Source organism: Rattus norvegicus, chromosome 15 (assembly GCF_021556685.1).
Source record: "Rattus norvegicus strain SHRSP/BbbUtx chromosome 15, alternate assembly SHRSP_T2T, whole genome shotgun sequence".
Classification (NCBI taxonomy): domain Eukaryota; kingdom Metazoa; phylum Chordata; class Mammalia; order Rodentia; family Muridae; genus Rattus; species Rattus norvegicus.
Genome location: NC_141548.1, coordinates 57,076,760 through 57,099,276, shown reverse-complemented (window position 1 = coordinate 57,099,276; position 22,517 = coordinate 57,076,760). Strand labels below are relative to the sequence as shown.

General features: G+C 41.7%; 1 protein-coding gene across 2 annotated transcripts in view; it reads left to right on the top strand.

Moving 5' to 3' along the window:
• The window catches only part of Gtf2f2 (general transcription factor IIF subunit 2), a 121,034-nt gene that overhangs the window by 90,408 nt on the left and 8,109 nt on the right, over positions 1 to 22,517 (top strand). Inside the window, exons 6-8 of one of the 2 annotated variants that reach the window (XR_015638175.1) lie at positions 5,110 to 5,209; positions 16,152 to 16,443; positions 16,865 to 18,514. Coding sequence is in view for 1 of the 2 variants with exons in the window: in NM_031042.3 (NP_112304.2) it covers positions 5,110 to 5,209; positions 16,152 to 16,295 (244 nt within the window). In the remaining variant the exon portion in view is untranslated. Of the gene's footprint in view, positions 1 to 5,109; positions 5,210 to 16,151; positions 16,444 to 16,864; positions 18,515 to 22,517 lie in introns of those variants that run through there. The other variant, NM_031042.3, reaches the window with a different exon arrangement.

Sequence of the window (22,517 nt, the reverse complement as noted above, 5' to 3'; positions counted from 1 at the left end):
ACACTTTCATGACTCTGTTTCCATTTTATATGTTTGTTTACGGTAGTGGAGGAGGGAGGGGCTATATAAAAGACTGTTTCCTATTGTGTGTTTGCATAGACCTGGATTAGTTATAGACAGGCCAATGACTATCATAAAGAAATTGCTGGACTAGAGAGACCCCGTTAGATCTGCTACACGGTATAAACTGGTCATGACAGTGCACGCCTGTGAAAGCAAGAGGATGAAGGTCATCATCAGCTTCTCACAAGCTCAAGACCAGTCCAGGCTAAATGAAACCTGTCATTTGCTGTTTCTTTTTGGCTAAGTTCTGTGGGGTTTAAATAGTTTCTTCTCTGTCTCATCCCTTATATAGTGGGATAATCCGAGTTATAGCTCTAGTTTTACATACTATGAGAAAAAGGGACACAGTGGCATGTGGGTAAACTCAACACAGTTTCTAGCATGGACTAAGAACTCTTTACTGTCTGCCTGTTGATTTCCCTCAACATTGTGTTGGTGTTTAGGTAATGTAGTCCTTGAGAGCTTTTATGGCAAGAAACATAGGAGCTCATTAATCTTAGAAAGACTCCTAGTTTAACTAATTATATATAGCCAAGACTGCATGGAGATAGTTGTGCTTGAATATTGTCCTGACATTAGGTGCTCATTTTCTATTCTAAGAACGCACATGTTTTAATTCTTCAGTTTAATTTTCTGAACTTTCAACTACAGTGGTTTCTCAGGGTTAGAATTTGGAAGATTTCACAGTTTCTAGTAGAATACAGTGACTCTTCCAGAATGGTTTTACAGTAACATGGTCTGCTAGTTCTTCTTAGGTTTGTAGATACTCAAGCCAGGAATCGGAGCTCGGTTATCTTTCTGCTGCTACTCTCACTCTTTATGCCCCAACTCACTTATACTCCAGTTTCTCTTAAATGTGTCTTCCAAATGATTTTTAAAATGTGATTATATTTAAGGGTTGGGGATTTAGCTCAGTGGTAGAGCGCTTGCCTATCTAGCGCAAGGCCCTGGGTTGGGTCCCCAGCTCCGAAAAAAAAATTTTTTTTTGATTATATTTTATGTTCTTAAGGTTTACCCTAATGCAGCAGTTCTCAGCCTATGGGTTATGACCCCCAAGCTGATCTCATAACAGTAGCTCATAGCAGTAGCAGAATTACAGTTATGAAGTAGCAATGAGAAATTTATGGTTGGGGTTGGGGAACTGTATTAAAGGGTTGCAGCATTAGGAAAATCGAGAAACCATTGTCATAATGGAAATAATATACTTTCCTCTGAATTTGTACAGTAGCCTTCCCAGTCTCAGCCCCACACCCCCATTAACAGGGGCCCTGGAGTTTAGACTTCCTTTAGGGAACTAAAAGAGTTGAGGATGCATGGGATCCCCAATTTTGTTCTGCTTGCCTACTCCTGGCTTTTATTTCATCATCTCCACAGATTGGAACACTACTACAGGCAAAACAGACATGTTGAGTATTTCTCTCTTCTGGCTTTGGCCAAAACTCTAACTAAATTTATTTTTCCATTCCAAAATACATGTAGATGAGGTTTTGAATCCAGAGAGCTAGTCCACAATGGCCAAGAACTGAAGAGAGAACACTTTTGTGTGGTGTGAATTACAGTCAGAGAAACAGGAGTTGTTGCTGTTTGGAGTTTTGATTTTGAATTGGGTCTATCTATATGTGGGTGTGTGCACATAGGTAGTTATTGCTCTTAACTGTTAAACCATCTCTCTAGCATCCAGAGCACTGTTTTTAAAGCACCCGTTTATTTACTGTTTTGCTTTAAATTTCTGGTTTTCTGGTCTGGAAAGATGATTCAGCCTTTAATAGCACACACTACTCTTCCGAACGACCACAGATCATTTCCCAGCATCCACTTGGGGCAGTCCATAGTTGCCTATAATATCACCTCCAGGGGATCTCATACCTTTTTCTAGCCTCCACCAGGAACTGCCCATGTGCATATGCAGAGACACATGTATACTCATATATGAATTAAAAATTAAATAAAAACATTTGACTGTAAAGTTATAAGTTAATAAACTACCATAGCATTTATAAACATGTTTTCAAGTACTTTCTTTGTGATTAGAGGGGGAAAAAACTTGTTTCCCCTCCTAAACTTCTAAAGTGCACTAGAATTCTTCTAATGTACATGTGAATTAATTGTCCTATAGTGGTTATTAGGGATTCATGCCAAGTATCTAGATTGTTAAGCAGCTTACTAAACAAAGGTAATTCTTATGCCAATTCATGGTAATTCATGGTGGCACACCTTGAATCCTAGCACTTGGGAGGCAGAATCGGGTGGATCTTGTGAGTTTGAGGCCAGGCAAGTCTATATAAGAAACAACCACGCAAAGGGATATTATATTCCTGAGTACAGTTTCTTGGAAATAACACTACTTTTTAATGTTCTGAAAATAAGACCTAGTCTGCAGACATAGTCAGGACACAGGCGTTTCTCCTCATTCAGTCACACCTTTGTATGTGGTTGGCTACTTGGCTTTGTGAACTGAGTTTCTAGATTACATTATATAGAAAAGCCCAGATAATACTTGTTTTGATGTTGAAAGTACGTTGAAGTCAGCAGTGTTTAATTTAGAGCATTGTTAATAATAAAATAGAGTTGCAAATTGTCCTGGCACATCATGAGATAATGTTAAATGAATTATTTAGTGTTAAATAAAAAAGCCTATTAAACTATTTTAAACTATTCATGGTTAATGAAAATATTTTAAGATTAAGTTCTTTTGAAATACATTGTGTTTTCAGTCCATAGATTAACCTTTTGAATTTTGAGTCATAGGGTGTACTCTTTTAATTAAAACAAAATTCTGGGAATTGGCATTTTTAATGTATAATAGAAAGGTTAAATTTTTTGTATGAGCAGTTTGTTTAAAAGAAAACACAATGTATTCCATTATTTTAAGAATGTGGTGCCTTAAGAATAGACACAGCTCAACTCTCTGATGAACTTGACTTTTAAAACTGAATGGGAGGTGCCTCATGATCATGAGTCAGGGCGCAGGGGTTACAGATTAATCCAGGGTGCAGGAGGTACAGGCTGCCATTTATAAAAGTCACGGGTGTTTATTGCACAGAGTTTAGAAGACTCACCAGCAACAAATCTTAAAACGTATTAATTCTAATCTCCCATCTTTCATGTAGTTCTGTGTCTTGAGGAGCCAGAGCAGTGGCTCAGCAGCTATGAGCACACACGGCTCTCCCATGGCACCCATACTGTGCTGCCCAGAACCACTTAGCACTCTGGCCCATGAAGTCCAGTCCTTCTCTTGGGTACCCACATACATACATGTGACATACACACATGGAGACATGTATACACATAAGTAAAAATAAACCTTTTTTTTTTTTTTTTGACAGTCTGAAGCTTTTATTCAGTGGGTCTCTGTGTCTAGAAGAAGGTGCTGGGCCTCTTGGTGGTGAAGTGTGGTTTGTGCTGGCGCCCACACGGTTGGGCAGTGGGAATTTGATCTGGGAGTCGTGGAACTGCTTGACAGCTGGCCGGTGGCTCTTGCTGCAATCTCTTCCACCTTCATGATCTGGATGGAGTGCACATGGGCACGGTGTGTGGCACCCATGTTGGTAGCACTGTATGACTGTACCAGCAGTGAGTTCCCGGTACTCTCAGTACATGTTGTGAGTGCCACTGTGGAAGTCACAGCATAGCCAGGGGCCGAAGTTCTTCTTTAGCTGCAACACAAAGTACCAGAAGCAGGACTTGGCCATCACGTGGTTGGGTGCAAAGATGTGCATTTGGTACAGTGGCAGTACAGTGGCAGTGTGTGGCATGTTGGTGTTGGCAAGTAGTGCCCGACACCTTCATGGCAGTGCATGGTCATTCACCGCCACTTACAAAAGGAAAATAGGGGTTGGGGATTTAGCTCAGTGGTAGAGCACTTGCCTAGCAAGCGCAAGGCCCTGGGTTCGGTCCCCAGCTCCTGGAAAAAAAGAAAGAAAGAAAGAAGGAAGGAAGGAAGGAAGGAAGGAAGGAAGGAAGGAAGGAAGGAAAGAAAGAAAGACCCTGCCTCAAAAGCAAAAGGAAAATAAACCTTTTTAAAAACTACAGTGCATATGCTGTTTCTAACCTGGTGTTTTGGTTTCTGGGCTGTATCCACTGCATCCATTAATTCCTTAGAGGCCTTACTGCGTTACATTCTTGAGTGCACCTCTCAATGAGATTCATAAGTGATAAGCCCATTTCTTTTTCCAAAAATACTTTTATTTCATGCTTAATCTTCAATTATATGTTAGGCAGATATGGTAGGCACTTTCCTTAAGTATGTTACGTTCTCTATTCTGATACCCTGCTGATGAAAAGTCTAAAGGTTCAATGATACCTTTTGTGTCTGTAAAAATAGTCACTTTTGAGAGCTGTTCTTTTTCCCTCTCGAAGCAGATTTTTGGATTTACTTTGCTCATAAACCAAACGCATTAATTTTTAAGGAACAACTTTAGTATACAAATTAGGACATAATAAATCACTGCTTAAAGTTATAGGCACTCGTGGAGTAGTGTCTTCATGTTATATGTGTGCTCGTGTGTTTATTTTGTTTATTTTTTTTTCTGGAGGCAGTATTTTGAGTTCTGTTTAATTCAGAGTTCTGCAGTGTTGTAGACCAGTGCTGTTCAGTAGAGGTTTCTATGGTGACAAGAATGTTTCAAGCATCAATGTCTGATCAGATAGCTACTAGTCACTGTACACTGCCTGTTAATATGGGCTTTTTACACATCTTTATTTCTTCTCAGGACAGTAGAAGCCTTGGATTGATGAATTCTAGACAATAGTAATTTAAGACAATTTGTTTTGCTTGCAGAGTTTGGTTTACCCAAGCAGCATAGTTTCACAACTATAGCATACATTTAGTTTATGGGACTATTTTTTGCCTTGTAGTCCTGTTGTTGTTGTTGTTGTTGTTGTTGTTGTTGTTGTTGTTGTTGTTGTTGTTTTAAGTGTTCCTAAGTGATTTGGTAACGCTACTGTGGTGTTCTGAGCTTACTTGCTTATATATGATTTGTAATTGGTATAACCACAGGACCTACTCTGCTGAGCAGTGTATTAACAATGCCTTCTGTTTTTCAGATTGCAAATAGAAGAATCTTCCAAACCTGTAAGGCTCTCACAACAGCTGGACAAAGTTGTAACCACCAATTACAAGCCTGTCGCTAACCATCAGTACAATGTGAGTCTTCTGCATGTCTTTCACCAGCATCCTGCTCCTTTCAACATCACTTGCAGCTTGCTATGACCCACACAAAGCATAGAAAAGTGTTTGCTCTATATCAGGAGCTATGTGAGACAAGAGAGCCACTGTGCAAATTACTCTTGATCAGATTTTACAGAGTGCTAATAGCATTTTAGTTCTCATGTTTCTAATCACAAAATACTTCATAATTATGAATTTACCGATTTTTTTTTTGTTTTCTGTATCTCTATGGTTTACCATACCAGTTTTATTTAATATGCCAACAAACTTTCAAAGGTCATATATAAATATGTACAGCTATGTGTTCGTTTTTTTAAATTATTTGAAAATCTTAAGGATCTGGAACAGTGGTGGTTGTCCTCATGAATTATCAAGAGTGTGCTGCTTCACTTGAGGTGTCACGGGCATCTTTATGGTCCTCCAGTACTGTGCCAAGTGAGGAAGGACTGCCTGGTCTTAAACCTTTCTGTTATGTCAATGTACAGAACAATGCGTTAGCGAGATGTATATTGTCCTCTTATGTATGTAAGCACATATATGTCACAGTTACTTCTGTGAGTTCTTCATTAAAATGGCTTGTCATCTTCATTCCTTCCTTTTGAAGTGTAACTACTGTTACCCATGTGAGTAAAATTGATCGGTCCAGATATTCAACCCAAGCACTCTGGGTTGAATATTTCTGAGCTTCATTTGGAAAAATGCCCCACTAGGCTGGCCTGTGGGCAAGTGTGTGGTGCATTTTCTTGACTGATAGTGTGGGACTATGTCAGTGTCAGTGCTGATCCTGTGCAGGACGACCTGAATGCTGTTAAGAAGGCAAGCTGAGCGAGCCATGGGGAGCAAGCCAGTAAGTGAGTGAGCCTCCTCATGAGTCTCTGCCTGAGTGCCTGTCCCGAGTGCCTTGGATGATGCACTGCAAGTTGTAAAATGGAATAAACCCTTTCCTCCCCGAGTTGCTTAGGGTCATGGTGTTTTATGCTTTATCTCAGCAATAAAGTCTCCAACTGAGAGAAGAGTCAAATGTTTAAACTTCTGTGTATCTTACTGTGGAACAGTAACAGAGCTTAAGGAGCCTAACGAAATGTGATGAGTTCCTAAAGAGAAAAGGAAATCTAAATAACAGTCAGTGGATAGTATCTTGTATTCTATACTATTGCCTAATTTTCTTTTGGTCTAGGTTTAGAAAAAATAAAAGATAAAACCTCTATAAGTGGGCCTTAAGCACCCAGACTTGAGTGCCCATAAAATGGTGTCTGGGTTCCTTGTCTTTATTTTGTATGAGATGGCAGATGTCTCAAAGGTAAAACAAGTGTCTTCAGTGGGCAGAAGACTCAAATCCATTCACGTGTCAATAGTTACCACCCTGACTGGATTAAAGGAGGCAGGAGGCCCTGTGTAGCCCCTAGTTATGCTTTAGGGGAAAGTAAGCTAAAGAAGAGGAGAGGTCCAGGAGGCTAAGTGGAGTCAGCAGCATCAGGTAATTGTTTCTCTGTTGTCTGAGACAAGTAGATAGAGGGCAGTGTCCTTGTCCTCTTTTCTTCTTTTCTGTTTGTTTCCATTCTTAGCTCAGAACATTGTCATGTGTGGTGCTAGAATGAAATAAATTCTGAAAGTGTACAAGTCGGTGATTTGGTGCTAAAACCATAGAATGTGCTTAAGCGCTATAGTTTTAAGAATCCAAGACAGTATGTACTGTCTATACATGTTCAAAACACTGTATACAGGACTCTACATGCAGCTTTCTGGGGCTATAAGAGACAGGAAAATAACATGACAGGATTGTGTTGGATTTGCTCCTTTTTGTCACCAACATGCTCTTCCTGTGGTTCCACAGTTGGCCTTTGTCCTCCTCTTTGGGACCAGGTATATAGGTGTATAGGTACAGTTTTTACTCTGGTAGATTCTTATCACAGTATAGGCAAGACAGCTCATTTTTCCCGTAGGTTACAAAGAGATAAGTGCTTTCTGGGGGTAGGTGTGTGCGTGCGTGTGAGTGTGTGCGTGTGTGTGTGTGTGTGTGTGTGTAAGTGTGTATAAGTGTGTAAGTGTGTGAAGGTATTTCCCATTGGGCCTAGAAATCACATTTCTAAAATTTATAATAGTAAGACAAGATATATTAATTATACAATAATAGCTCTCCTGTTTAAGACAGAAAAACACTGAAAATGAAATTGAGAATTGAGGATTGGTTAAGTGTTCTAAGTTATTAATTCTAGATGGATAGGATCTAATATGTATTTACCCAAATTTTCCTCCTCACAAATCCCTAGGCTTGCTGGCATTGTGGCAGCGAAGATGTATTGTCTGAGAAACTATTAGGCAGTCCAGTTCTCTTTTGGGGGCTAAGAAGGGGAAGAGCTAGGGAAGTGTCTGTCTGGCTAGCCATGTCTGAGATATCTTCTGAGTAGCAGATGTTTGCCTGTGACTGAGAAAGTCCCCTGGTGACCACCTTCCTAAGCTGCCACCTCTTCCTGTTCTCTGCTTGTGCCTTCCTTAGATCCCAAGTTGGGACGCGGTGAGCAGTTCCTTTGAAGTGTGGAGCAGAGATTTCTGTAGTATTAACCACCATGTCCCCCTGAATTCCATTGCAAATGCCCCCTGTGCTGCTGTAGACCATTAGCCCTAAGATGAAAGGCAAATCCCCTCTAGGAGGATTGAAGCTAGCCAGAGCTCTGGTAGTAGTAGAGCAGCTCAGACCTCTGCCTAGGTGGGTTTCTAAGTGACATTAGCACTCAGCCTGGCCCGTAGAGCCTTATGCTTCAAATGCCTTCATATTGTGGCCTTTTTACTACTAAAGTTAGTACAAACTCATTATATTCTTTATGACGATATTAAGCTGTAAGACACCTGCTTTAACAATTTCTTCACATTAAGTGACATTTTAGTTTATGATAGCAGTTATAAAAATTGCCAATTTATTGTATAGAACCTTGCTTATTCATCCAAGAAAATTAATTTTTAAGATATTGAGAAGTCAACATGGTTTAAAATAAATAATTTAGAGATCACATAGTAAGACTTTTAATAAAATTTAAATTAATATAATATTGAAATAATTTCAGAGGTTTGCATAGTAGTGTGTCATGTGACTCAGTGATTCATTTTAATAGTTGAGGTGTTAAAAAAGAAAGAATACGGGCTGGAGAGATGGCTCAGTGGTTAAGAGCACTGACTGCTCTTCCAGAGGTCCTGAGTTCAATTCCCAGCAACCACATGGTGGCTCACAACCATCTGTAATGGGATCCGATGCCCTCTTCTGGTGTGTCTGAAGCAGTGACAGTGTACTCATATACATTAAATAAATAAATAAATCTTTAAAAAAAAAAAGAAAGAAAGAAAGAATACAATTACATACATACAAAATACATAGTCGTACTTCTGGGGGAGGCAGCTACAAGGGCATTGCCATGGTAAACAAGGTGGTTCTAGCAGAGAACACCCCAGGCCTTGCAGTATCAGCTTCTCGAGCTTGCTACTAAATTCAGGCCTTAGAGCCTATTAGGTAGTAAATATATGTGAATAGAAAAGTGGAAAAAGGGGGCTGGAGAGATGGCTCAGTGGTTAAGAACACCCGACTGTTCTTCCAGAGGTCATGAGTTCAATTCCCAGCAACCACATGGTGGCTCACAACCATCTGTAAAGAGATCCGATGCCCTCTTCTGGTGTGTCTGAAGACAGCTACAGTGTACTTATATATAATAAAATAAATCTTTAAAAAAAAAAAAAAGAAAAGAAAAGTGGAAAAACTGACACTCCTGCTCAACAATGATTTATGAGTCACCCTCTTGAATAGAAACTGATAAAGTAATCAGATCTGACAAGAACGTGGCTCTTTTCAAAATAGAAGCCATTAGTCCCACCTTAAGGATGGCTGCCATTCTCCACCTGATTGATGAGTCACTTGGTTGTCTTTTTACAGAATTGAAACAACTCCAGGTTCTTAAAACAAAAAGGAAGAAGTAGAGAATTGGCTTTCGGATATTTTATCAGTACGAAGTGGAAGGCTGTGGTCATGAGAGGGAAGGGTTCTGCTGGTAGGAAAGGAAAAAAGAAAAAACAACCCTTTCCTCCCGCTACCATTTTTCTATTGCCAGAAGGGCAACTGGACTGCAGCTGACAATCATTGGAGATGTAGCCAGTAGTCCCTGCCCAGCCCCTGCCACTGCCACTGCAGACACGGAGTTAATGGCTTTGACTGAAAATAACTGGCCTTAACTTGTAGATTTTGTTCCTTATTCTGTTAGCCTTGTTAGTATAAACTTTGTGAGTTTGCAAGACTGTCGAAAATGAAGTGTCCTGAACGTGAAGACAGATCACTTTTTTTTCTTTCCAGATCACTATATTTTTGAAAGCAAAGAATGGGTTGTTTGTTTATTGTTTGTTTTCTGGTGGAGAAAGATTATATTTGTGAGTGTTCTTGTATGTGTGTATGTTTGAATGCCAGAGCCTCAACACTGACTGTCGGTTACTCTTTATGTTCTGTGAGCAGGGTTTCTAGGCTGAACCTGCAGCTCAGTGATCCAGCTAGACCGGCTGGCATCCAACAAGCCCCAGATCTCTGAATTCAGTTCCTCATTTCCTAGAATAATAATTTTATTTCATCTATTTTAATTTTAAAAAATTTATGTGTAGCTCATACTATCCATGTATTAATATAGGATAATAATTCATAACTTATTAAAATAGACATGTGTGATTTAGTCATTAAATTTGTTGCTTGTAGAAATGTTAATCAAAAAGGTATAATCAAGTCAGGCATGACGTTATATACTTTTTTTTTAAACATTTATTTATTTATTAAATATAAGTACACTGTAGCTGTCTTCAGACACACCAGAAGAGGACATCAGATCTCATTACAGATGGTTGTGAGCCACCATGTGGTTGCTGGGATTTGAACTCATGACCTCTGGAAGAAGAGTCAGTGCTCTTAACCACTGAGCCATCTCTCCAGCCCGACGCTATATACTTTTAATCCCAGAACTCACTCTTAAGGCAGATGGGTGTCTGAGTTCCAGGCCAGCCAGGGCTACTTAAATAAACCCTGTCTTTAACAAAATGGAAAAGTATAATTAGGGGTTGGCTATGTACCTTGTTCAGTAAAGGGCTTGCCTAGCACACAGAAAGCCCTGAGTTTGAACCCCAGCACTGCATAAAAGTGACCGTGGTTGTATATGCCTGTAATCCCAGCATGCTCAAGGTGAAGACAAACAGATCAGAAGGTTGAGCTATGTAGCAAGTTGGAAGCCAGCCTAGGCTACATAGGACCCTGTCTGAAATATACACTTAAATGAAATTACTACGTAAGATTCCTGCCGTCCCCCCATCTCTGAGTCAAAGTAGAGGTGCCGTTGTCTCGGGGGGGGGGGGGTCTTGTATCATTGGCTGCCTGGGACTTTCACATGTCTCATAAAGAACTAACTGTCTGAATGGTGATTCTAAATGTGGCTTGTACGCTAGAGTCACCCAGAAGGATGCTTTCCTGAAGAGAAGGAAATGACTTCAGACCAAATGTGGATTGTGTTTTCAGCTCCTGGGTTATTCTAGTTTGCAGCCACCAGTCTAAAGACAGGCACTTTTTATAACTGTCTGCCATCTGTTGAGAGGGGTAGGGCTCTGTTGATGGCACCAGGAGACAGAGTCTAGGAAATTTAAGAAGTAACTATTTGTCTTTGTTACCATTCCTGCCCTCTTGTTCTGGGTTTAATAAAGGGCTTTTTACCTAGCTTTGGTGGTAGAGAAACTAAGAAAAGCTCATAGGAAGGCAGTTGTTGAATAATAGGGTAGTTACATAAAACCTTCAGGTGGCGCCTCCTCCCAAGAACTAGGAAGAAATTTTATGTTTATACACAGTCCTTTCCTTCTGTGAGCCAGCCAGCCACTACTCTCAAGAACTAAGGTTGTTGTGCTTTGAGTTTTTCAAAGTTAGGTGCATAGATTTTTAATTTTGTTCATTAAAGTAGATTCCTGTGAGACTATATCATAAGGGCTTTTCAGCAATATTTCCCTGCCATAGTTCAATATAAGAATACTACATGCCTTGTCCTTTTGAATTTGCATACGAAGGACTGGCCTGCTCAAAAGAATTACTTTTCTCCTAAGAGATGATGACACACCAATCAGAAATAGAAGCATTGGCAGAGGAGAGAGGGAAGTAATCTTTCATAAGGATTTAAAATGCAAAACCATGATAGTCAAGGCTGTCACAGTCTCTTCGGAAGTTGGAATAAAAGCCTCACAAAGACTGCCTTGACAAAACAATCAGAGTAGTTCTGCAAACAACAGTCTAGAAATTTACAGACATCTGAATTACAGTATTTTAATTGGCAGTGGGTGGCATTTATAATTTAAGTCAGTGATTAAGGTCTCAGTAATAACAATTGAACATGTCTGTGCTACATCCACTGTAGGTTTTCAGCTTGCAGCTACATTTTAATCGTGAGTGACTTGTTTTCTTGAGATAAGAAGTTAATAATTATCTGATAAATTTGGGGAATATAAACATTTATAACTGGAGACTAAGCTTAAAGTGCTGAGTTGACATTTGCCTCTAACAGTTGGCTCTGCAGTAATCTGGTCCATGGAGGCAGATAAAAAAGATCAGTAAGTAAAATTCTCAGGACATAACAATTGCTTCTGTTCTAGTGACTATCACAGCGATTTATTTATTACCCTGGCTGCTGATGCGCTGGCTGTCCAGCTGCTCTCCATAGCTTTGCTCTACATTCCCAAGTTCATCAGTAAGAAGCTCAAGGGAAAGAAGCAGCCTCACCTCAGAGCCATCTTCTCCTAGGCACAGCGGTTGGCAGTATCAACAATCTGTTTGCAGAGCCTATTTATAGTTTTAAATTGAGTAAAATACTAAGGGCACTGTTTTGATACTTTGTGGCTTTAAAAAAGCTATTCCAAAGCCTTAGCTTTGTCCTAAGTTCAGTGCTGGGTATTATTAGTGGGGCTAAAGAGATGGCTGGAGATTGGCTGCTCTGCCACAGGACTGGGGTGTGATTTCCAATACCCCCGTGGTGGCTCATAACTCTGTAACTCCAGTCCCTCCTCTGGCCTTCATGAGCACCAGGCCCACACATGATGCACCGACAGACACCCATACACAACACCTCCCTGTACACGTGAGAGGGAAACAGCAGCACTGGGTGCTCGATGCAGTAGGTCTCTTCTATGACATGAACACTGACGAGCTGCTGGGCCGAGAACGCCACAGACGAGGATTTGGATGATGAACCTGTTAAACAGCCTTTTTCTGTAAGTCATCCACAGTTTGAACCCCAGGAACAGTAAGGATTCTGTTATCCTTGAAGAATGCATGTAGGGTTAGAGTCCTAGACCTAAAAGCTCTCTGAGGAGGACTGGTATTTTCATTTTCATCATTGCTGCTTAGATACCTAGGTTTTCAGATTTGGCTTGGTGATTGGGGGTTTTGTTTTGCTTTAAGCATGTCAGTAACTTGATCTTCTGTAGCTGGGGATGACCTCGGTCTGCCGAGGGTGAGGAGTGTGCTGCCCCATCCTGTGTGCGTTTCCCTGGAAAAGGTAAAACGCACTGGGCAGGATGGCACCCAGCTTTATCCTAACACTCCGGGGGCAGATCTCTGGTGGATCTCTGAGTTTAAGGCTAGCCTAGTCTACAGAGTAACTTTTCCAGGACAGCCAGAGCTACAAAAAGAAAACCTGTCTCAGAAAACCAAAAAAAGAAACACACACACACACACACACACACACACACACACACACACACACACACAAGAAAAGCGGGGTGTGGTGGTACAGGATTATAGGCCTAGTGCATATTTGGGGTGAGAACATGCCAAACAGGAATTTGTCATGTAATTGACTTTAGTCTTCAGTGTTGATTTGAACTTTTTTGTTATCTATTCTAAAATCTTACCTTTGAGTCAGACCTTTCTGGCTTGATTGATTCAACACACACACACACACACACACACACACACACACACACACACACACACACACACACACACAGAGAGAGACAGAGAGACAGAGACAGAGAGACAGAGAGACAGAGAGAGACAGAGATATCTATCCCACCGTGTCCAAGTAGAATGTGAGCCATCTTGCTTTATTGGCAGGACTCTGAAGTCCTTTTCCTACAGATCTTCCAGCGTCTCCCCCGCTCCTGAGCTCAGTTTCTCCCATATTCTTCCAGCATAAATTAAAACTGGGGTGAGGCTGCGCTGTAATGCTTAGACTCTTGGTTGGATCCTGGTCTCCGCACTTTCTTTTTCCCCAGTGTGTTCTTTCTCTTAGTTTGTCTTTCGAACCAGAGAAAGCGTGTATCTTTCTAAGTCCTTCAGAGCTGCACATAGGTGTTTTTCTCTATGCTCTTCTTTTTTTTTTTTCTTTTTTTTTTTTCTTTTTCCTTTTCTCTTTTTGCTACCGAGCCAAGCATTCTACCTCTATTCCCAGCCCTTTTGTTATTTTCTAATTTGAGATAGTCTTGCCAAGTTGCCCAGGCTGGCCTTAAATTCACTCTGTAGCCCACACAGCCCTGAACTTTTGATCTTGTCTTGGCCCTAAAGTACCTGGGATTATAGGCCTTGCCTCACTGAGAAAAATCTTGAGGCCGGCTGCAGTTTTCCTCCACAAAGGTTTCATCGCTGGCATGCAGCTGGAGGTTCTTGTCTCCATTGTGAGCTTGTCCTAGGACGTTCAGAGAACATAAGCCTCTTCCTCAGTCTGGGGTTCACAGCGTAGTTCATTGTTAGCTCTGAAGTTCGAGTGCAGTTCTAGAGCCGTTCTCACACTACAGCCATCCCCATGTGCAGGCCTTGCTCTCTGCTGGCCTCTCCCAGGCCACCAAGGCTTTCATTTCCCAGGGAGCTTTGAGACTGACCCTCCTCCAGCAAATCACTCTTTCAATCAAAAGTTAATAGTAATAAACTTAACCAACTGAAGTACATAAATAGAAGCTGTGTATTTTCTCCCTTTTTTATGTGTGTGTACACACACGTGCAAGCACATATTTGTGGAGGCCACCGAACCATAAACTGCCTTTTTTACCTTTTCTTTTTCTTCCTTTGAGACAAGGTTTCTCACTGGCATGGAGCGCTTCAGAAGCTCAGGTATCTGCCCTCCCAACCCTGGGATTACGAGTACTCCCTACGCTGTATGTCTTTTTACCTGCTTCTGGGGGTGGAACTCAGGCTCTCCTGCATTTGCCAACTGAACTATCTTCCCGGTTTTCAGTGCAAAGATCATTTTCTACAAGTGATTAATACCAGGAGGATAACAATGGCATCAAACTACTTTTCAAATTTTATTGACATTTGTTAATTGTACAAAACACTAGGTTTCGTGACAACGTTTCATATATGTCTGGTACATGTTGATCATCTCAAGCCCCTTTTAACATACCCTGCTCCCTCTCCTCCTCCCCTTCATCTACCTTCAGCGCTCCTACTTCCGTGTATTATCTCTAGCTTCCTTTTTTCTGTTGATTGTTGTTGTTATTGTTATTATTACTACTACTACATGTTGTCTTAGGGCTACTGCTGCTGTGATGAAACACCATGATCAAAGCAACTTGGGGAGGAAAGGGTTTATTTGGTTTGTACTTCTGTATTACTGTCATTATTGAAGGAAGTCAGGACAGGAACTCAAACAGGGCAGGATCCTAGAGGCAGGAGCTGATGGAGAAGTCATGGAACCCAGGACCACCAGCCCAGGGATGGCCCCATCCTTCTCAACTTAAGTTCAGATAACTTGGGTTTAAGGTCAGGTTGGCACCAAACGAATGTGTGTGTGTGTGTGTGTGTGTGTGTACATACATCCCAGCTACTGGGTTCGTCTAGTGTTGCTCTTATATAGAACACTGACCACTTGTATTGGATAACCAACCGGTTAGGGGCTCATCCCTGAGGAGGATGTGACTCTGTGTCTCCACGGTCCTCAGTTGCTGTGACCCTTCATGTAGAGGCAGGACTTGGAGATTCCCCATTCGAGCTGCATGTAGGCTGTCATTCAGGTTTTGGTTAGGCAACTCTATATAGTGCTGCAGTTAATGAGTGCAGCTTCTCTGTCACATACAGAAGATACTGTCTCACGTCAGATGTCCTGATCCTGTGGCTTTTCATGGTCTTTCCACTCCCTCCTCTGCCATGTTCCTGGGTTGTGTTGTGAATATATCTGTTGGTGATAGGCATCCCAAGGCCAGTTGTTCTCCAGTTTTGGCCATTTGTAGCTTTTTGTAATGTTCTCCATCTGCCTCAAAAAGAAGCTTCGCTTGTGAGAGCTGAGAGTTGCTTCCCATTCTGATGTGTGTGAAGATGATGTCTTGATTTTATTTGAATAAGAAGTACTTTTATGGTAAAAATTAGAGAATATTATACATGGAAACTTCGAGGACACCTGATGTGAGATAAAATGAAAATGTAGAAAAAATAATTTACTGGCATCAGCGCTGAGTGTATCTACCTTTCTTGTTGCGGAACCTACTTCTATGTACAGTGGTAAAGCATGGGCTGAGAGAGGAGGAGGCTGACTTTGCTCCTCTGCTCTTCACTAGTGCTCCCCAGACTTCCCAGTTGAACCTGCGCTGGAACAAGCTTGTGCCCTAAACTCCTAGAGCATGCAGTTTAATTCATAAACATATCTCACTGTACCTTGATTAATCAAAAACTAAGGAACTGCATGTTAGCTTCTGGGCTAACCAGGAAGAAACCCTCCTTGGGGAGAAATGAATGTGTTACATAAAGCTTCACAAGAGACTGAAAGTGGTTTACAGACCTCTGTTACAACTGTCCTGAACCTGAAAGGTAATGGGAGTCCCTGCCAGAGGCCTGATGGTGTGAGACTTTAAGTGAGGTTTCAGGTGACTCAGACTATTTCCAAATGATTTCTTTCCAGATGCTGAGTTGATACCTTTCTTTTGTTTTTGCCTACAGATTGAATATGAAAGGAAGAAGAAAGAAGATGGAAAGCGAGCTCGGGCAGACAAACAACACGTCCTAGACATGCTGTTCTCAGCCTTTGAGAAACATCAGTACTATAATCTTAAGGACTTGGTGGACATCACAAAGCAACCTGTGGTATGTATACATTTCTAGTGATCTTTAAGTATACCAGACTTTATTAGCATATCACTAGTGAGGAGAAACGTGATCAGGTTCACATTCACTCTGCTAATGACAGAGTTTATGTCAACAATCAGAAAACAGATTTTTTTTTTCCCCCAGAGCTGGGGACCGAACCCAGGGCCTTGTGCTTGCTAGGCAAGCGCTCTACCACTGAGCTAAATCCCCAAGCCCCAGAAAACAGATCTTAACATAGCTTTATCTTTCGAACATCCACTTCATTACTTTAGATTTAAAATACATGTAAGAGCTATTAAAATGGCTCAATTTGTAAAGGCACTCGGTTCAAATGCTGATGATGCCCAGAGCTTTCTGTGGAAGCAGTAAACCCACTCCTGGAAATTGTCTTCTGACTGCTACACACACAGCCAGGCACTTATGTGTGCGAGCATGTTTGCACACATGATAATGTTAGAGCCTGGAGAGGTGGTTCAGTGGTTAAGAGACTAGTTGCGGGGCTGGGGAGTTAGCTCAGTGGTAGAGCGCTTGCCTAGGAAGCACAAGGCCCTGGGTTCGGTCCCCAGCTCCGAAAAAAAGACCAAAAAAAAAAAAAAGAGAGAGAGACTAGTTGCTCTTCTAGAGGACTCAGATTTGACTCCTTGCACTCACTATCTTAACATCAATCTGAGATCTGTTAAGCAATTTGCAGTCTTTTTAATTTTTGCTAAAATGCCCATGATTCAGTATTCGCGATTCAGCTAATGACTTAATTCCCTTTGGCAGTACAGCCTGAGAAACAGCATCCATGCTAGATTAAAATATTTTTAAAGAATACTTTGTTAACAAGCTGTATTTCTTCTGGTTATAATGAAGTCTACCTTTGTTATTTTGTATGTAAATATGCCTACAGGAAAGACTTTCCCAGACAATGAGCGCAGATGATGTATTCCTACAGAATGAAATGTACACACAGTTAGACAGGGAAGTAGGCAGAGTAGAGAGGGGGGCATTCTAGTAATGGTAGGGAAGCAAGTTCCTCAGTCCTTGTTCTTAACACAGGGTATTGGGCTTATTTGCTTCACATTGAAGGAAGGGGTTTATTAGAATGTCTATCTGGAGTAGATAGGTACTCAGGGGCTCCAATAAAAAGATCCCAAAATCAAGGCCAGGGTGGAGTATATAATACATATGTGGTCTGTCCCCAAAAACTGATTCAGTTCAGACTGTTGTTGCTGCTACTTCACTTCACTCTTTGTGTGGGGATGTTTTGCCTGCATGTGTGTCTGTGCCTGGGGAGGCCAGAAAAGAATATTGGATGCTGGGAATTGAACCCAGGTCCTATGAAAGAGAAGCCAGTGCTCTTAAACACTGAGCTAACTCTCCAGCCCTGGTCAGATAATTATTATGTTGTGGTACTTAGTGAGGTTTTTGTACTAGATCTTCTTCACTAATGATCTAGAGTGGACCTCAGGCGATCTAACTTAATGAGTGTGTGCAGACATAGATTTTCCAGAGAACAGATGGTAGCTTGTATCAAATTCTTGTCTGATGTGGAAAGGAAGTCTGCTGTATGAGAGAGTCATTTAGAGGCCACACTACCTCAGCAGCCAGATCCTTTTTGGAGAGGAGGTCTTGTCATGTACCTACTGACACTTGCCCTTTTGCCCAGACTAGCCTCAAGTTCCTGTGTCTCCTCCCTTGGCCTTCTGAGGGCAGGTTTGTGCCAGCTCTGCTTCTTCACCCACAGCAAATCCTTGACAGTATTGCCACGCCATTACTCTGCACACTACCCTTTCCAGTGCCACTGTTCTCACACTCACACACCTCCCCTTACCCTCTCTCCTCTCCTACCTCTCTCCCGCCCCTCTCCATCTCTTACACATCCCATCCCGTGCTGCTCTGAATTGGAATGGCCCCCATAGACTCAGGTACATAAGTGCTTGGTCCATAGGAGGTGGCACTATTAGGTGTCCTTTTTGAAGGAAGGGTGTCACTGTGGGGCAGGCTTTGAGGTCTCAGATGCTCAAGCCAGGCTTGGTGTAGCACACAGTCTCCTGCTGCTGCCTGCAGATCAAGATGTACAACTATTAACTCCTTTTTCAGCACCATGTCTGCCTCATTCTGCCATGCTTCCTGCTGTGACATTAATGGACTAAACTTCTGAACTGGTAGCCAGCCCCAATTAAATATTGTCTTTTATAAGAGTTGTCTTGGTCATGGTGTCTCCTCAGAGCAAAAAAAAAAAAAAAAACTAAGACACACCCCCCCACCCCACTTTCTTGCCATCTTGCTGCCTCACTTATATACATACCTAACTTGCCATCAGACTCCAAGTCTTCTATCACAGCTCTGCAGTTCTGGGGCTACTACCATACTCACCTCTAGTAGTCTTCTCTTTTTTTCTGTTCTATTTTCTTGCTAAAAACTTTCATTTCTGCAAGCAAATTTGCTTATCATGGAAACTACCCTAGGGTGCTCTTTCTGACATATATCATAATATATAGCTTACGTAGATAACCAGAACAGTAGAAGTTTCTCAAAAGTTAAGCCACTTTGAAAAGGTCAAACTTTATAACCTGATACAAAGTCAGGAATTTGATATCCCTTAAACTGGATGTTTGTATGTGATTCAGTTTTTAGCTTTTTTTTTACTCTCTTTAAAATGTGAAACATTTGGGGGTTGTAGGGATGGCTTCGTGGTTAGAGTGCTAGCTGTTCTTCCAGGGGACCAAGGTTTGATTCCCATTACCACATGACATCACATAACCATCTAGAACATGGGGATCCAGTGTTCTCATCTGGCTCTCATGGGTACCAGATATGCACAGACAGGCAGGCAGGCAGGCAGGCAGACCACTCACCTACATGTAATAAAATAATAATTTAAAAGTGATAATAAAAATAAAATATGAAACATCAGAGGAAACCTGTTATTTCTCCCCAGGACTTGGTGAAGTTTAGCATTTGCTGTGCTTTGTCTAGTATTCCTCCATGTATAGAAACACACATAACATTTCCTTTAAAAATGCAAGCCATCGAAAAGTTAAATAGTACCCTTGAAACATGAAACTGCCGAGGGAACCCTGAGAGCTGACACACTGCTTCTGGTGCCTCCCCTTTACCAATGGATATTTGTGTTAATGTCATAGATTATAGCTGAGCCTCATTTCCTTGAGCTTTATCCTCCTGGGTATATTTATAATTTTGTCTGTGTGGATGCACATTTAGAAGTTTGAGGATAATCTGGGAAATTAGTTCTGTCCACCATGTAGGTTCAGTGAATCAAAATGAGATCATCAGGCTTGCTACAGACACCTGTACCACTGAGCCATCCCACCAGCCCCCACCCCACCCCCCCGTGGATCACATTTTAATTCATAATAGACAGTTGGATAATTGGCATGCGGTTTGAGACTCGGGAAAAGCCAGTGCAACTTTGTGCCCATACTTACATAGTCCTGCCCAACAAACACTTGCTTCTTTGCAAAGTTGGTGCTCCATAAACAAAGCAGTTACAGCACTGTATCAGCATTTGGGTGGGGTTGGCCTAGGACTCGTGGTTCATTTCCATATAGGCCTAAGTAAAGATCTGAGTAAATAAAGATCTGCAGAAATGGTCAGTGGCTAAGAGCCCTGGTTGTTCTTCCATAGAACCCAGGTTCAGGTCTCAGCACCCACATGGCAGCTCACAACTTTAGGTCCAGGGGATCCAGTGCCCTCCTCTAGCTTCCAAGGGCACCGGGCTTGTATGTGATGTACATACATAGATGCAAGCAAAGATAGGCCTACAGTGAAAATAAATAGATTTGGGGCTGGAGAGGTGGCCGTGATTAAGAGTACTTGTGCTCTTCTTGGTGTCCTAGGTTTGATTCTCAGTACCCATATGCTGGTTCACAGTGTCTGTAACCAGGTGGGCATACATACAGACCAAATACCCATAGACAGAAGATGAAACAATCTTTCTTTAAGGATTTGAGTAAATATAATTTAAGTGAAATTTGTAATCAAGAGTATATAGTGTCTCTCCAAGGATAAAATAGCTAGAGAACTTGAAATAGTCTGCATCTTTCCCAACAAACCTAAAAGTTTTCAAGCATATCCTACAAGGAGTCTGTGAACTGGTGGTGATTTTCAATTACAAGGAATAGAAATACAAACTAGCATCAACAAAAATAGGATCCATTGCCTCACGTTGCAGTAAAGTTCCAGAACATGGCTTTAGAGATAGCTTGAACTAGTTACTAGTATTTTCTAGATAGAACTGTTCCTTCCACTTTGTTCATCTTTTTTGTTGTTGTTGTTGTTGTTGTTGTTGTTGTTGTTGTTGTTGTTGTTGTTCCTTTATAAGCAGAGACTTGCCTATTAGGGTAGCCAAAATGGCCTTGTGGCAGCTAACAGCTGCTCAGAGATCTACCCTGGTTATTCCTGTAAAAGCCCCAGGGTGGGTCCTAATGTATTCAGTAGGAGTTGCCTGTCTATTTCTGGACCAGTCAGATCAGGCTAGGAAATGCTCTAGGCTCCCAAGACCCGCTGGTCTCCTTCCCCGTACTGTCTAATCAGTAGTGATTTCAGGTATAATGTAGTCAAAGTAGAACTCAGGAGAGGGAAGGGGTAGCTGCTGTACTTTACAGTTTATGCATGTGGAACCACTGGATATCATTCCTCAGGTGCTACCCTTTGTTGTTCTTTGACACATGGTCTCTCAGTGGCCTGGGCTTTCAAATTAGTCTTAGGTAGCTGACCAGCAAGCCCTACCTGTCTCTGCCTCTCCTGTGCTGTGACTACAAGCACACCCTTCCATGCCCTTTGTGACAAGGGTTCCAGGGACCACACTTAGGACATCGTGCTTGCTTGGCAAGCAGTTACTGACTGAGCCATCCCTACAGTTCCAGAGCAGAACTTGATTTCTGTACCTCACAAGCCTGTAGTAAGTGACAGTCGCACCCAAGTTGCTCAAGCCAGGTGGAAATCCCTGTCATCTGGCTACAAATCCTGGCCTGTAGGTCTCCCGCTTCGGTTCTTAAAATAAAGATAGCATAGAGACAGCTGATTTCTACCCAACAGGCCCAGGGCAGTGCTGCGGCTTGGACACAGTTGTCCTAACCTCAGCTGAAGAGGAAACGCATTATTGTGTCCTGATGTTTATTCCAGCACATAGATAGATCTGTGGACAGTGAGGAGGGAAAATGTGGGTTTGGTTTTTTCTCAGTATGAGATTCCTGTCTGCCTCTTATGTAGTGTCAGTGATTATGTGTGTCATTGGCTGTGCTCAGCTGTACAGAAAGTAGAGCACAAGCTTGCTGTTTGCTTCTTCAACTCCTGGTCCCAAAGGGAACGTGGGTCTGCTAATAGTTAACACTGATTCCAATGCACTGTCTAATAACTGCTGTGTGTTACCATGCACATTCTGTCTTCTCTGTCTCATTTCATTCCTTTGTCTCTGTTCTTAATTGTTTTCAATTCCTATTCCTTCAGTTCTTGAAGTTAATATCAATGATGCGAGATTTTCCAATAGACTGTATTAATTGATAATCCTCCTTTTTTTTTTTTTTTGGTTCTTTTTTTTGGAGCTGGGGACCGAACCCAGGGCCTTGCGCTTCCAAGGTAAGCGCTCTACCACTGAGCTAAATCCCCAGCCCGATAATGCTCCTTTTTGAGAATAATTATTTCTGATTCATGAAGAGGAGTCGTAATTAAAAGTTTTAAAATAGGAAATGTTGCACTAAGATAAATATCTGTTGAATGTAAGTAGGTAAGTTTTAAATACATTTACAAAATTCTAAATTTTTTTTGAGTAGAGATTTTGGGTTTATTTCTTTTTATTTTATTACCATCATTATTACTTGTGGTAGAAATATAGTTTATTAAGGAAGAGAAATATATGATTAAAAATGGAAGCAGCTGGAGTACTGGTCAGTGGACTTAAAAAGCCAGCATCTAGATGGTGTTTGAGGCAGGATCCCATAGCTCCGGTTGGTCAGGAGCTGGCTGAGGCTGGGTCTGACCTGGAGCACCTGCTTCTGGGGCTTGGCCCCTCAGCTCTATCCTGGCCCTGCTTTAACTTGGCTTTTTGAGGCAGGGTCACACTAGGCTGCCCAGACCTGGAACTGTAGCTCTTCTGCCCTTGACCTTGATGTGCCCTCGTCTGTCCTTCCTGAGGTTAGGATGCATAGGCATGTGCCAGCAGGCCCAGCTTCTCGTTGTTTCTGGTTTTCTGTGGGGTTTTTCCTTACCTCA